Source organism: Bufo bufo, chromosome 9 (assembly GCF_905171765.1).
Source record: "Bufo bufo chromosome 9, aBufBuf1.1, whole genome shotgun sequence".
Lineage (NCBI taxonomy): Eukaryota > Metazoa > Chordata > Amphibia > Anura > Bufonidae > Bufo > Bufo bufo.
Window position 1 is genome coordinate 20168073 of NC_053397.1, and position 15114 is coordinate 20183186.

The following is a 15114-nucleotide window of genomic DNA, read 5'->3' on the forward strand; positions in this document are numbered from 1 at the left end:
TCATTTCCATTAGTAGAATTCAAGTTAAAGGAGTAAAGTGTTCTGGGAGGAACGTATGAAGGCCCGCGCCTGCGGTAGGTGCGTTACCAGCGGGAATAACACAATGACCTCATAGTCTTGTGACAGAAACACTAAAGATCAGTGGGACGTGAAAAAAACAAAACAGGAAAGCGGTCGTGTAGGTGGGAGCGCCCTCTGGTGGGCAGGGTGAGGTACTACAGTGGATTTAGCGTTGATGTCTGTACAATGGCAAAAAAAAAAAGAGTAAAAAAATTAATTCAATTAACCATTTATTTTAGAAACCATGAAAATTCTGTGTTTTCCTCGCAGCCTGTGTAAGGGCTGATTCACACAGGAAAAACAGCCTATTTATCGGCCGCAGCTCTGACGGCATCCTAGTAATTCAGGATAGTCAGTTCATATGTGATCTTTAGGCCTCATGCACACGACAGTAGTTTTTCTCGGCCTCCGTTCCGTTTTTTTTGCGGAAAGAATGGGGACCCAATAATTTCAATGGGTCAGCAAAAGAATGCTGATAGTTCGTCCGTTGTCCATGTTTCCCTTCAGCAAAAAAAATAGTGCATGTCCTATTTTTTTCACATTTGCGGACAAGGATAGGCATTTATTACAAGGGATCTGTGGGAAAAAACGGATCCTCCAAAAAAAAACGGATGCCACATCCTTTTTTGGCGGACGCAAAAAACAACTGTCGTGTGCATGAGGCCTTAGTCTGCTGTGCTCACATCATCATGTCAGACACGTGATCAGATATGAACTGACATTACTATGATGCAGTCCGTTTGGGTTAGTGCATGCATCCTCAAACTGCGGCCCTCCAGCTATTGCAAAACTACAACTCCCAGCATGCCCGAACAGCCTACAGGTATCAGCCTACAGCAGGGCATTGTGGAAATTGTAGTTTTACAACAGCTGGAGGGCCGCAGGTTGAGGAACCATGGTAGACCCGGGAGATGTGGCCGATCACGGTCATGTGAATAAGCCCTAACATCTGATGGGATCCACTCCAGTTGGCAAGAAATATGTATGGAACATGGCTTGTGAACACTCCCTAAGGCTTCACGATTTATTCACACGTCATAAACTTTATTACGCTGTGTGTGCAAGATGAAATGTAGCATAAAATATGGGATCATTCGCCACCAGGGCCATGTGACATCTCCTTGAAAAAAAACTGATCTTGCTTGGCTTCTATTCAGAGCTGTAAAAGGGACGGACACAAAGTAATAAAGCGCAATACAGACTCATAGGCTGTACAGGTGCTGCCATATAATGGTTTTTATACAGCACTGGTCACTGCAGCACGGATCCGTTACACACAGCCACATGACGCCTTGGACACATGCGTGGCAGAGTCCGCACGTCTTGCATTCAGATTTAGATGCAAAATACCAAATTTCATCCGATGCCAAGGGTGAAATCTGCAGCAAGTCCACATCCAGATCAGCATCTAAGGCTTCACAGTGAAATGTGTCACACGACAAAAAGGTAGAACTACACTGCGGCATGCGAGTCGTGCAACATTTTTTGTTATGATAGTCAATGGTGTCGCACTGCAATGCGACAGTCGCAAACAAATCCAACTTGGGCTACTTTCACATTAGCGTTTTTTGCAGATCCGTCATGGATCTGCAAAAATGCTTCCGATACAGTAATACAACCGCATGCATCCGTCATGAACAGATCCGGTTGTATTACGTCTTCTATAGCCATGACGGATCCGTCTTTGAACACCATTGAATGTCAATGGGGGACGGATCAGTTTTCTACTGTGGCAGAGAAAACGGATACGTCCCCATTGACTTACATTGTGTGTCAGGACAGATCAGTTTTGCTCCGCACCACACCGTGGACAGAAAAATACGTCTTGCAGCGTTATTCTGTCCGCGATGGGGACGCAACGGAACGGAACGCATTCTGGTACATTCCGTTTCGTTCAGTTTTGTCCCGATTGACAATGAATGGCGACAAAACGGAAGCGTTTCCCATCCTATGACAGATCTCAATAGCGGAATTGAAAACGCTAGTGTGAAAGTAGACTTGGATGGATTTTTTGCAACTGTCGTGTCGTAGTGCGACCTGATTGACTATCTTTCACTTTTCTGGAACAAGAAGTCGCGCAACACATGCCACAGTGTAGCCCTAGCCTAAGGCCGCTTTTACACAGGCCGTGTTTATTTCCATCAATGATTGTGAGCCAAAACCTAGACATACCAGTATGGGCTCATGCACACGACCGTATGTATTTTGCGGTCTGCAAAAAAAAAAGGATCCGCAAAAAATACGGACAACGTCTGTGTGTTTTGTGGAACGGAACAGCTGGCCCCTAATAGAACAGTCCTATCGTTGTCCGTATTGCGGACAATAATAGGACATGTTCTATTTTTTTGGTGGAACGGAAATGGAATGCACACAGAGTAACTTCTGTTTTTTCCCAGACCCATTGAAATGAATGATTCCGCATACGGTCGACCAAAAAAAATACGGAACGGACACGGAAAGCAAATACATTTGTGTGCATGAGCCCTATACCTGATCTGTGTATTCTCACAATCACTGGCAGAAATCAGTGATCAAACACTGAGGCCTCCTGCATGCAGCAGATCCGCAAAATATTGATATGGCCTTATGCATCCCACGCTTTTTGCCGGCCCCATTGTCAAAATACCCATTGCGTAAAAACGGACAAGAATAGGGTGCATTCTATTATTTGCGGAACGGCCGCTGACAGCACATGGGTGATATCAGTCTGCATCTTTTGTGGCCCCCATAGAAATGAATGGGTCCGCGTTTAAACCACAAAAATGTGTAGCGGACGTGGTAAAAAAATACGGTCGTGTGTACGAGTCCCGACTGTGTAAATGTGACTAAGACTAAGGGCTCTTTCACACTTGCGTTGTACTCCACTTGCCGGAATTACACTCCGGATCCGGAAAAACGCAAGTGTACTGAAAGCATTTGAAGACGGAACCGTCTTCAAAATGCTTTCAGTGTTACTATGGCAGCCAGGACGCTATTAAGGTCCTGGTTGCCATAGTAGGAGCAGGGGAGAGGTATACTTACAGTCCGTGCGGCTCCCGGGGCGCTCCAGAGTGATGTCAGAGCGCCCCATGCGCATGGATGACGTGTCCAATGCGATCACATGATCCATGCGCTTGGGGCGCCCTGACGTCACTCTGGAGCGCCCTGGGAGCCGCACGGACGGTAAGTTTACTGCTCCCCCGCTCCCCGCTACACTTTACCATGGCTGCCAGGACTTTAGCGTCCTTGCAGCCATGGTAACCATTCAGAAAAAGCTAAATGTCGGATCCGGCAATGCGCCGAAACGACGTTTAGCTTAAGGCCGGATCCGGATTAATGCCTTTCAATGGGCATTAATTCCGGATCCGGCCTTGCGGCAAGTGTTCCGGATTTTTGGCCGGAGCAAAAAGCGCAGCATGCTGCGCTATTTTCTCCGGCCAAAAAACGTTCCGTTCCGGAACTGAAGACATCCTGATGCATCCTGAACGGATTTCACTCCATTAAGAATGCATTGGGATAATCCTGATCAGGATTCTTCCGGCATAGAGCCCCGACGACGGAACTCTATGCCGGAAGACAAGAACGCAAGTGTGAAAGAGCCCTAAGTCACAAATATTTAGCCATGGAGTAACAATACATGATGTGTAAATTCACCCCAAATGTTACGTTTTTGTTTCTAGGCAGAGCTAATTGATGGCTGGATCCTGTTATGTCATGTTTAACCTCCTTGTATAAAGAAATACACCCTACTAGAGGCATATTTGTTGGGGGGGGGCATTGCGGCCCACAGCACGGGCTTCACACGGTTGTGTGAACAAGCCCTAATCCAGAAGACCTGTCCTTGTGTCTGTGGTAAATTACGAGGATCAGCGACAGAAATCGAAGGCTGCTACTCACACTTCTGCAGCCGGGCAAATCCACGCGGGCCTCATCTGCAGTATCAAATACCACAGTTACTTGCACTGGTTGCAGAAATGTTACTGGGTTTGATAAGGATTTGAGCTCAGGATCCTCATCCAATCTCGACCGTTAAAAGAAAAGCATTTACGGAAATAATCAGCACATCCAATGAAATAAAAAAAAATCCATTTACTTAATTTTTTTTTTGCGTTACATAGCCAGAAGGACACAATCAGTTCACGCGTTACAAAATATAACTTTTTTTTTTTTTTGCAATGTAAATGAATCTTATAGTAAAATGGTGAATATAGGATATTCCAAGTTGAGGTAATCTCCTATGTATGTAGATGACAATACAACCAATGTGTTCTACCCTCTCTATGGATGATAGTACTGCCGAACCATAAAACAAGTGTCAGGGCCCCTGCATATGGCGGCAGTACTAAGCATTACTGAAACATGGCACTGGGATCCAAACCATCACTGACGGCTGACCCTGGAAAGGTCGGGATCTCTGGGTCAGGCCTCATGCACATGACTGCGTCTGTATTGCGGTCCACAAAATGCAGATACCGTCTGTGTGCAATCCGCATTGTTCTCACTCCCATCATTACAAATGGCCATTCTTGTCCGCAATACGGTCAATATTAGGACGTGTTCCATAATTTGTGCAACGGAGATACGGATGTGGACAGCACACCGATGTTATTTTTTTCTGCAGGACACGGATGCAGAATATGGTCGTGTGCATGAGGCCTTATGCAGAGGATACACTGCAGCAGGAGCTGTATCCACCTCCATAGAGTTTGGATCCCCCTAGTGGCTGGCAAGAGCTTAACATGCATGTTTTCAGGAGATCACTGCCCAGTCTGAACACACCTCCCCATAAATCAGCATTTCAAAGTATGGTTTATATCAGACATATGAACTGACTCCTGAAGTAATATAATAAGGTCTATATACATAATACTGGTTTAACCCTCCCCATAGCAAAAAAAATCCCTCTTCATAATAGAAGTGACCATAATGTAAACTGGAAACTTAAGCTGTGAAGTGACTGTTAGGATTTAAGCTCAGTGCTACAATTTTATGGTGCAAGAATCACGCTCCCTGGCCCGCTGGGAAATTTGGTTCCATAATCTGTTTTAGGGTCAGAAACAGAAAAGTAATATGAAGGATTGTGGAGAGTCTGTTTCACTCATCCCTATTTGCAGGGCAGTCAAATTAAATCTAGTGTTCCCTGGTTTCAGCGATGATAGAGCCTTTTAATGAGGGAGAGGAAGTCAGTCGCCCTGCCACACATCTACATACATGTGTGATTGGTATTAGCTATGTGCAGACTTTAGGGCTCTTTAAAGGGGTTCTGCAGCAGCGCCGCGGCCTTCTCTCGGTTCCCCTCAGGCTCAGTGACGTCACGACTAGTATCACTGGCCTGGGTGGGGTTAAGCTTTGTTCACTTGAATGGAGCTTAGCCCGGCCAGTGATACTAGTCGTGACGTCACTGAGCCTGAGGGAAACCGAGAAAAGGCCGCGGTGCTACTAGCAGCGCCACTGCTTTCTCAAACAGCTGATCGGCGGGGGTCCCGGGTGTTGGACCCCCGCCGATCAAATGCTGATGATCCAGAGGATAGATCATCAATTTAAGGGCTCTTTCACACTTGCGTTCTTTTCTTCCGGCATAGAGTTCCGTCGTCGGGGCTCTATGCTGGAAGAATCCTGATCAGTTTTATCCTAATGCATTCTGAATGGAGAGAAATCCGTTCAGGATGCATCAGGACGTCTTCAGTTCCGGACCGGAAAGTTTTTTGGCCGGAGAAAATACTGCAGCATGCTGCGCTTTTTGCTCCGGCCAAAAATCCTGAACACTTGCCGCAAGGCCGGATCCGGAATTAATGCCCATTGAAAGGCATTAATCCGGATCCGGCCTTAAGCTAAACGTCGTTTCGGCGCTTTGCCGGATCCGACGTTTAGCTTTTTCTGAATGGTTACCATGGCTGCAAGGACGCTAAAGTCCTGGCAGCCATGGTAAAGTGTAGTGGGGAGCGGGGGAGCAGTGTACTTACTGTCCGTGCGGCTCCCCGGGCGCTCCAGAGTGACGTCAGGGCGCCCCACGCGCATGGATGACGTGATCACATGGATCACGTCATCCATGCGCATGGGGTGCTCTGACGTCATTCTGGAGCGCCCCGGGAGCCGCACGGACGGTAAGTATACTGCTCCCCTGCTACCCACTACTACTATGGCAACCAGGACTTTAATAGCGTCCTGGGTGCCATAGTAACACTGAACGCATTTTGAAGACGGATCCGTCTTCAAATGCTTTCAGTTCACTTGCGGTGTTACGGATCCGGCGGGCACCTCCGGCAAATGGAGTACACGCCGGATCCGGACAACGCAAGTGTGAAAGAGCCCTTAAAGAACCGCAGAACCCCTTTAAAAGGGCATCTATCAGCAGTTTTGTACCTATGACACTGGCTGACCTGTTACATGTGCACTTGGCAGCTAAAGGCATCTGTGTTGGTCCCATGTTCCTATGTGCCCGCAGTGCTGAGAAAAGCACAGCTCTTTCTGCAACTGCCACAACCTCTCCACTTTGACAGGACCAGGCTTGAAGATGTTTTCACTGCCTGGTCCTGTCAAAGTGCTCCTAGAGGCTCATTTGCATATATTAAAACATCATCTTTCTCGGCATTGAGGGCACATAGGAACATGGGACCAACACAGATGCCTTCAGCTGCCAAGTGCACATGTAACAGGTCAGCCAGTGTCATAGGGACAGAACTGCTGACAGATGCCCTTTAAAGTTATTTTTCAATGGATCATCTTCATACTAAAAGGCTGGTAATAGCAGTTTTAAAATATTGTGCAGTGTTTCCAGTATATAAAATACCTTTTCCATAATTTTTTGCTATTGAGTGTCACCTTTAGGACAGAATCAGTCTCCTCCCCCCTCTGGAAGCTGGCATAATAATTCCTTCTTCCTTAACCTGCAGAAGTATTCCTATCAGCTGTACTGTCAAGCTACTGCAGAGATTCTGCTCCTTCCCTAAGGAGCAGGGCAGAAAGATTTTTCTAGTGGCTGCTATGGAGAGACCTGGCTGAGGGGACAGTGACTGAGCTTGTGTGACCACCAGCACTCAGGTGTTTAGGGGGATGTGTACACTGCTATACACTGTGCACACCAGGTTATGCCATAAATAAATCACTGGATCAGTTTTCTACAGCATGTAAATGTGCTTCATTTTTATGATCTGTACAATGAATAAGCAATGGTGAGAGAACGCCTTTAAAAGAAGATTCCTCACCGTACAGTGCATGGCGATCTATATGAAAGCATTGTCGGATTGGTCAGCATTCTAGCGCTGTGTGATGCCAGCAGCTCTAGGTACCTACTTCTATCACCAACTAGTGTGCATTGTGTATGTGAAGACTCTGTGTCTCCTTCCCTCATTGGCTGGCGATGGCTCTGGAACATGATTTGCACACATCTTGTTCTCTATTCTTCTCCCTCTGCACCGAAGTGTTCCATGGTGTGTGGAGGACGTGCCTGGGATGTCTCATCAGCTGTCCCTCCATCACCGGCACTTTGATGCCTTCTTCCTGTCTTGCTCACCTCAGTTCAGCAGTTTCAGCTTGCCCGTCACTTTATTCACCATTTCTTCTTCACCCATGATGGCGAGAACAGTGCGTGAACCGACTGCAATCTGGCAACAGGATGAGACTTCAGTGGCCCGGCAGTCAGTACCGGAGCAGATATTCCCTTTCAAGACAATAAGTGACTTACCTGTGTCCTGCCTGCATCCTGCACCAGGTATGTTGGTAAATCCAAACTTAACGCCAAAGCTTGTAACTCCAGCAGATGAGAAGTACTGGCGCCCTGAAGGACGACCTTCTTAGCTCTTTAGAGACACAAAGGGACAGACAAGGAATATAAATCAAAGGAGACCAAAGAGGGTAGATTTACAGTGTGTCCACCCTGCTGCACCATTTCATCATTTACACAGAGTTAATCTACATAAGTCACTGTGTACATACATTACATTACTTATCCTGTACTGATCCTGAGTTACATCCTGTATTATACTCCAGAGCTGCACTCACTATTCTGCTGGTGGAGTCACTGTGTACATACATTACTTATCCTGTACTGATCCTGAGTTACCTCCTGTATTATACCCAGAGCTGCACTCACTATTCTGCTGGTGCAGTCACTGTGTACATACATTACATTACTTATCCTGTACTGATCCTGAGTTACCTCCTGTATTATACTCCAGAGCTGCACTCACTATTCTGCTGGTGGAGTCACTGTGTACATACATTACTTATCCTGTACTGATCCTGAGTTACATCCTGTATTATACCCAGAGCTGCACTCACTATTCTGCTGGTGCAGTCACTGTGTACATACATTACATTACTTATCCTGTACTGATCCTGAGTTACCTCCTGTATTATACTCCAGAGCTGCACTCACTATTCTGCTGGTGCAGTCACTGTGTACATACATTACATTACTTATCCTGTACTGATCCTGAGTTACATCCTGTATTATACTCCAGAGCTGCACTCACTATTCTGCTGATTGATACTGCTGTAGACACTTTATATGCTCACAGATGAACCCATTTAGGACACAACATGCCCATGTGTGATGAGTAAACGAGCACCATCCAGACTTACCCATATTCATCCCATTTCTCCGCCATCTCCTTGCTCTTGGAGTCTGTTAACAAGAGCTGATATAAGCCAACTGCTCCATGTCCGACCTGAGCAGCAATCTGAGGAGAGACAGTGTACCTGGGTTAACACCTCAGTGCTGCTACTAACACTGTATTCATGTCATACACTTTGACAGGGCCAGACATTATGATGTTTTCACTGCCTGGCCCTGTCAAAGTGCAGAGGGCGCAGCAGTTGCAGAGAGAGCTGAGCCTCTAGGTGTAATGGCAACGCCCCCGTTGCTCCTAGAGGCTCATTTGCATATATTAAAGCATCATTTTTCTCAGCAATGCGGGCACATATGAACATGGGACCAACACAGATGCGCACATCCAGTTTCATAGGTACAAATCTGCTGACTGGGAAAAAGGTATCTCCTATCCACAGGGGATAACTGTTAGACTGGTGAGGGTCTGAAAGTACCCTGCTCAACCAGGGCTCCCTTCAAAACAGGGGGTGCAGAACTTGTTGTGAATGGTGGGGGTGCCAACCATCATAACCCCACCAATCTAACAGTCATCCCCCCTAACCAGTTGATAGGGGATAAACTGTTCTTACTGGAATACCACTTCATTTAAAGGGGTATTTTCATACTGTCCTATGTGGTGGACAGGGGTTACAAAACAGTCGCGCAGACTTTGCTACTGTTTCCGGAACTCCCGATCACTTCTGGCCGCCACATAGGACAGTATTACCATGTTACTGGTGTTGGTTTATTATCGAGAGAGACTCTATTCTACCACATTTCTGTCTTACCTTCCCTACACCCATAGACAGCTCCATGTTCACCACAAACACCATCTTGTGAAAAGTGTCGTCATCATCTGTGTCCTAAACGGAAATCAGAACGGGATTAGCAACGGATGGATTTTATCAAGAGTCTCCAAAGAAGATAAAGTAATTCAGTTATAATGGCTGCCACGTCTACCAATGGGGGTCACTATCCTGGCTCAAAGATACAGCACCATCCCAGTGAGTGGCCGGGTCTGGTACTGCAGCTCAGCCTTATTCATGTCACTGAACTGCAGTACTAGACACAACCTCCAAGACACGGGCAGTACTGACGGCCTACCCCAAGAACAGACAATCATAAAACCTGGAACACCCCTTTGAAAGTTTCCCAGCTTGATTTACAGGGGTTTTCTGGGCTACAGATATCGATGACCTGTACTTTCCCTCAAACGGGACCTGAGCAGCATTGAATGGGTTTACTGAGAGTATTTAACTGAAGACCTTTGCTCTGGATAGGTCAACAGTATTTGATCGGTGGGGATCTGGCACCCAGGACCCCCGTCGATCGGCTGTTTGAGAAGGCAGCGGTGCTCACAGTAGCACCGCAGCCTTAGGCCCCCTGCACACGAACGTGTGCACCCCGTGGCCGTGCTGCGGCCCGCAATGCACAAACACAGTCTGTGTGGCAGCAGATCGCGGACCCATTCACTTTAATGGGTCCGTGATCCGGCCGTTCCGCAAAAAGATAGAACATATTCTATCTTTTTGCGGAACGGAAGTATGGGACGAAACCCCACGGAAGCACTCCGTAGTGCTTCCGTTCCGTATCTCCGGACCCATTCAAGTGACCAAACCTCATAGCTGTAGCCCAGAAAACCCCTTTAAAAGTCACTTACCGGATTCTGATTTTCTAAACTGTCAAAGTAAAATATCGCAGCTTCTTCGGCTGATACATTCCCAGTAAGAATAAGTGCCTGCGTGAAAAAAGGTAAAATGTTATCACAGTCTACAATGCAAATGATGGGGGTGATCCTTTTGACACGTGATGTTTTTTATGGTCACTTCTAGAGGGGGACGGTTTACCTTCCTGGCTTCATCTTCAGGAATATCCAGGTCCTTGAGCTGCTGTAAATACTGTGCGTTCACCTCGGGGTCTTCCTGGGCCACATCAGCCGCTTCCTGCTCACATGTGTCCATTATACTAGAAGGGAAAGAAGATGGATTCATCTCTACAATGATCTGAGATCCAGACCATTTGCACATCCCATAATCTCACAATTAAAAAGGGCCTGTCTGCTTTACCCTGCAGCGCCACCACAGGAGAAATTAAGCATTACAAATGAAGGACTGTCTGTGTAATGTATAGAGAGGCCAGACCCTCCTCGTGTGAATGGGAGACCACTCTCTATTTAATAGGGAACCATTTTTATTGGGGCAGAATGGGATAAAATGGTGCCTCCCACTTGTTAAGGGACCAAAAGTAATGGGACATAATAATCATAAATCAAACTTTCACTTTTTAATACTTGGTTGCAAATCCTTTGCAGTCAATTACAGCCTGAAGTCTGGAACGCATAGACATCACCAGACGCTGGGTTTCATCCCTGGTGATGCTCTGCCAGGCCTCTACTGCCACTGTCTTCAGTTCCTGCTTGTTCTTGGGGCATTTTCCCTTCAGTTTTGTCTCTAGCAAGTGAAATGCAGCTCAATCGGATTCAGGTCCGGTGATTGACTCGGCCATTGCAGAGCATTCCACTTCTTTCCCTTAAAAAACTCTTTGGTTGCTTTTGCAGTATGCTTTGGGTCATTGTCCATCTGCACTGTGAAGCGCCGTCCAATGAGTTCTGAAGCATTCGGCTGAATATGAGCAGATAATATTGCCCGAAACACTTCAGAATTCATCCTGCTGCTTTTGTCAGCAGTCACATCATCAATAAATACAAGAGAAGCAGTTCCATTGGCAGCCATACATGCCCACGCCATGACACTACCACCACCATGCTTCACTGATGAGGTGGTATGCTTAGGACCATGAGCAGTTCCTTTCCTTCTCCATACTCTTCTCTTCCCATCACTCTGGTACAAGTTGATCTTGGTCTCATCTGTCCATAGGATGTTGTTCCAGAACGGTGAAGGCTTTTTTAGATGTTGTTTGGCAAACTCTAATCTGGCCTTCCTGTTTTTGAGGCTCACCAATGGTTTACATCTTGTGGTGAACCCTCTGTATTCACTCTGGTGAAGTCTTCTCCTGATTGTTGACTTTGACACACATACACCTACCTCCTGGAGAGTGTTCTTGATCTGGACAACTGTTGTGAAGGGTGTTTTCTTCACCAGGGAAAGAATTCTTCGGTCATCCACCACAGTTGTTTTCCGTGGTCTTCCGGGTCCTTTTGGTGTTGCTGAGCTCACCGGTGCGTTCCTTCTTTTTAAGGATGTTCCAAACAGTTGTTTTGGCCAGGCCTAATGTTTTTGCTATCTCTCTGATGGGTTTGTTGTGTTTTTTCAGCCTAATGATGGCTTGCTTCACTGATAGTGACAGCTCTTTGGATCTCATCTTGAGAGTTGACAGCAACAGATTCCAAATGCAAATAGCAGACTGGAAATGACCTCTGGACCTTTTATCTGCTCATTGTAATTGGGATAGTGAGGGAATAACACACACCTGGCCATGGAACAGCTGAGAAGCCAATTGTCCCATTACTTTTAGTCCCTTAACAAGTGGGAGGCACATATGCAAACTGTTGTAATTCCTGCACCGTTCACCTGATTTGATGTAAATCCCCTCAAATTAAAGCTGACAGTCTGCAGGTAAAGCACATCTTGTTCGTTTCATTTCAAATCCATTGTGGTGGTGTATAGAGGCAAAAATGTTAGACTTGTGTCCATGTCCCAATATTTATGGACCTGACTGTATATGATAATGTTTTTTTAAACCAGAAAACCCTGTTAAGTCTGGGTTTTCATCAAGTTTATGACATCGGCACTGCATGTACGTCAAAAACGCTCCCGGCATACGAACTGAGCATATCCATGGGGCATCACTAGCCGTTGGAGGCTAAAAGTGTGTCCATTTTGCAGCAACTGGGACGTTATCGGGCTACAGCAAAGGAGAGGTGCAGCAGATTACACTGCTCCATACACTGGGTTGCATCTGTGTATTTAACACTCGCTATATCTGTACAACAGGAGCCCAAACAACCAGGGTCCGTCAAAGGCCATGTAAGATTTATTGCCTCAGTGGCTCCTTCTTCCTTCTCTGCTGATTTATTGACATCTAGAGGCCCTAAGGGCCCATTCCTGGCTGCAGAGCAATGCATTAGGGTGTTGGAAACAGCCAAGTGCTCACATTCCTGTTACTAGCTCCATTTTGGGCCCCCCCCCCCCCAAGTAACCGAGACCAGGACCTTCCTCCCCCAAGTAACCGAGACCAGGACCTTCCTCCCCCAAGTAACCGAGACCAGGACCTTCCTCCCCCAAGTAACCGAGACCAGGACCTTCCTCCCCCAAGTAACCGAGATCAGGACCTCACCCCCCCCCCCCCCCCCCCAGTAACAGAGATCAGGACCTCACCCCCCCCCCAGTAACAGAGATCAGGACCTCCCCCCCCAGTAACAGAGATCAGGACCTCCCCCCCCCAGTAACAGAGATCAGGACCTCCCCCCCCCAGTAACAGAGATCAGGACCTCCCCTCCCCAGTAACAGAGATCAGGACCTCCCCCCCCAGTAACAGAGATCAGGACCTTCAAACCCCAAGTAACTGAAACCAGGACCTTCCTCCCCAAGTAACCGAGATCAGGACCTTCCTCCCCCCAAGTAACCGAGATCAGGACCCCCCACCCCCAGTAACCAAAATCAAGACCCCCACCCCCTTCAGTAACAAAAATCAGGACCTCCCCCCCCCCAGTCACCGAGATCAGGACCTCCCCCCCCCCCCAGTAACAGAGATCAGGACCTCCCCCCCCAGTAACAGCGATCAGGAACTCCCCTCCCCAGTAACAGAGATCAGGACCTTCCCCCCCCCCCCCCCCAGTAACAGATCAGGACCTTCCCATCAGGACCTTCAAACCCCAAGTAACTGAAACCAGGACCTTCCTCCCCAAGTAACCGAGATCAGGACCTCAGGACCTTCCTCCCACCAAGTAACCGAGATCAGGACCTTCCTCCCCCAAGTAACCGAGACCAGGACCTTCCTCCCCCAAGTAACCGAGACCAGGACCTTCCTCCCCCAAGTAACCGAGATCAGGACCTTCCTCCCCAAAGTAACCGAGATCAGGACCTTCCTCCCCAAAGTAACCGAGATCAGGACCTTCCTCCCCAAAGTAACCGAGATCAGGACCTTCCTCCCCAAAGTAACCGAGATCAGGACCTTCCTCCCCCAAGTAACCGAGATCAGGACCTTCCTCCCCAAAGTAACCGAGATCAGGACCTTCCTCCCCAAAGTAACCGAGATCAGGACCTTCCTCCCCAAAGTAACCGAGATCAGGACCTTCCTCCCCAAAGTAACCGAGATCAGGACCTTCCTCCCCAAAGTAACCGAGATCAGGACCTTCCTCCCCAAAGTAACCGAGATCAGGACCTTCCTCCCCAAAGTAACCGAGATCAGGACCTTCCTCCCCAAAGTAACCGAGATCAGGACCCCCCACCCCCAGTAACCAAAATCAAGACCCCCACCCCCTTCAGTAATCAAGATCAGGACCTCCCTTCCAGAAACCGAGATCAGGACCCCCCCCCCAGAAACCGAGATCAGGCCCCCCCCCCCCACTAGTAACTGAGATCAGGACCTCCCCCCAGTAACCGAGATCAGGACCTCCCCCCAGTAACCGAGATCAGGACCTCCCCCCAGTAACCGAGATCAGGACCTCCCCCCAGTAACCGAGATCAGGACCTCCCCCCAGTAACCGAGATCAGGACTCCCCCCAGTAACCGAGATCAGGACCCCCCCCCCCAGTAACCGAGATCAGGACCCCCCCCCCCCCCAGTAACCGAGATCAGGACCTCCCCCCCCAGAAACCGAGATCAGGACCTCCCCCCCCAGTAACCGAGATCAGGACCTTCCACCCCCAGTAACCAAGATCAGGACCTACCCCCCCCCCCCCCCCCCCCCCCAGTAACCGAGATCAGGACCTTCCACCCCCAGTAACCAAAATCAGGACCAACCCCCCAGTAACCAAAATCAGGACCAATTCCCCAGTAACAAAAATCAGGACCCCCCTAGTAACCAAAATCAGGACCCCCCTAGTAACCAAAATCAGGACCCCCCTAGTAACCAAAATCAGGACCCCCCACCCCCTTCAGTAATCGAGATCAGGACTTTTCCCCCCCAGGTACAGAGATCAGAACTCCTGTAACCAAGATCAGGAGACAGTTACCATGGGCTCTGTAGGACATATCTTTAGCCCTTTTTAACTAGGAGACCACCCAAGTCCATAGCAATGATGGTTGCTAAGGACATGACATCTCTACAGCTTCCATTACCTTCTCGACTACAGCTAACAATGCTAACCTATGCGGAGCACCACATGCCCTGCAAATGCAGCAAACAGACCTCACAGAACTCTGCCAGCAGCTGGCATCAACGGCTCCTCACCTCCTGTCGCCTCTAAGGATTCCTCCACACAAAAACAAGACGCCTCTTCAGCCCCAGAAACCTCCAGCTGCCGGTGCCCACTCCTCTCATTCACCTCACACCGCAGAGACAGAAGGATCATGTGACCGGAA

General features: G+C 48.1%; 1 protein-coding gene across 1 annotated transcript; it reads right to left on the bottom strand.

Annotated features, from left to right (window-relative positions):
• Window positions 1–6629: 6629 nt before the first annotated feature.
• LOC120978485 (probable peptidyl-tRNA hydrolase 2) lies at window positions 6630–15114 on the bottom strand. The gene is made up of 7 exons (XM_040406637.1): window positions 14984–15114; window positions 10477–10594; window positions 10290–10367; window positions 9418–9492; window positions 8623–8720; window positions 7724–7838; window positions 6630–7643 (listed from the first exon to the last, which is right to left on the bottom strand). Exons 2-7 carry the CDS (start codon window positions 10588–10590, stop codon window positions 7554–7556), a joined length of 570 nt encoding a protein of 189 aa, XP_040262571.1. The 5' UTR covers window positions 10591–10594; window positions 14984–15114; the 3' UTR covers window positions 6630–7553.

Excerpts from the sequence above, each read along its gene's own strand:
- LOC120978485 (XM_040406637.1), bottom strand. The coding sequence starts at position 10,590 with ATGGACACATGTGAGCAGGAAGCGGCTGATGTGGCCCAGGAAGACCCC. Across the intron at positions 10,368-10,476 it reads CTGAAGATGAAGCCAGGAAG|GCACTTATTCTTACTGGGAA; the intron begins GTAAACCGTCCC and ends TTTTTCACGCAG. Across the intron at positions 9,493-10,289 it reads GTTTAGAAAATCAGAATCCG|GACACAGATGATGACGACAC; the intron begins GTAAGTGACTTT and ends ATTTCCGTTTAG.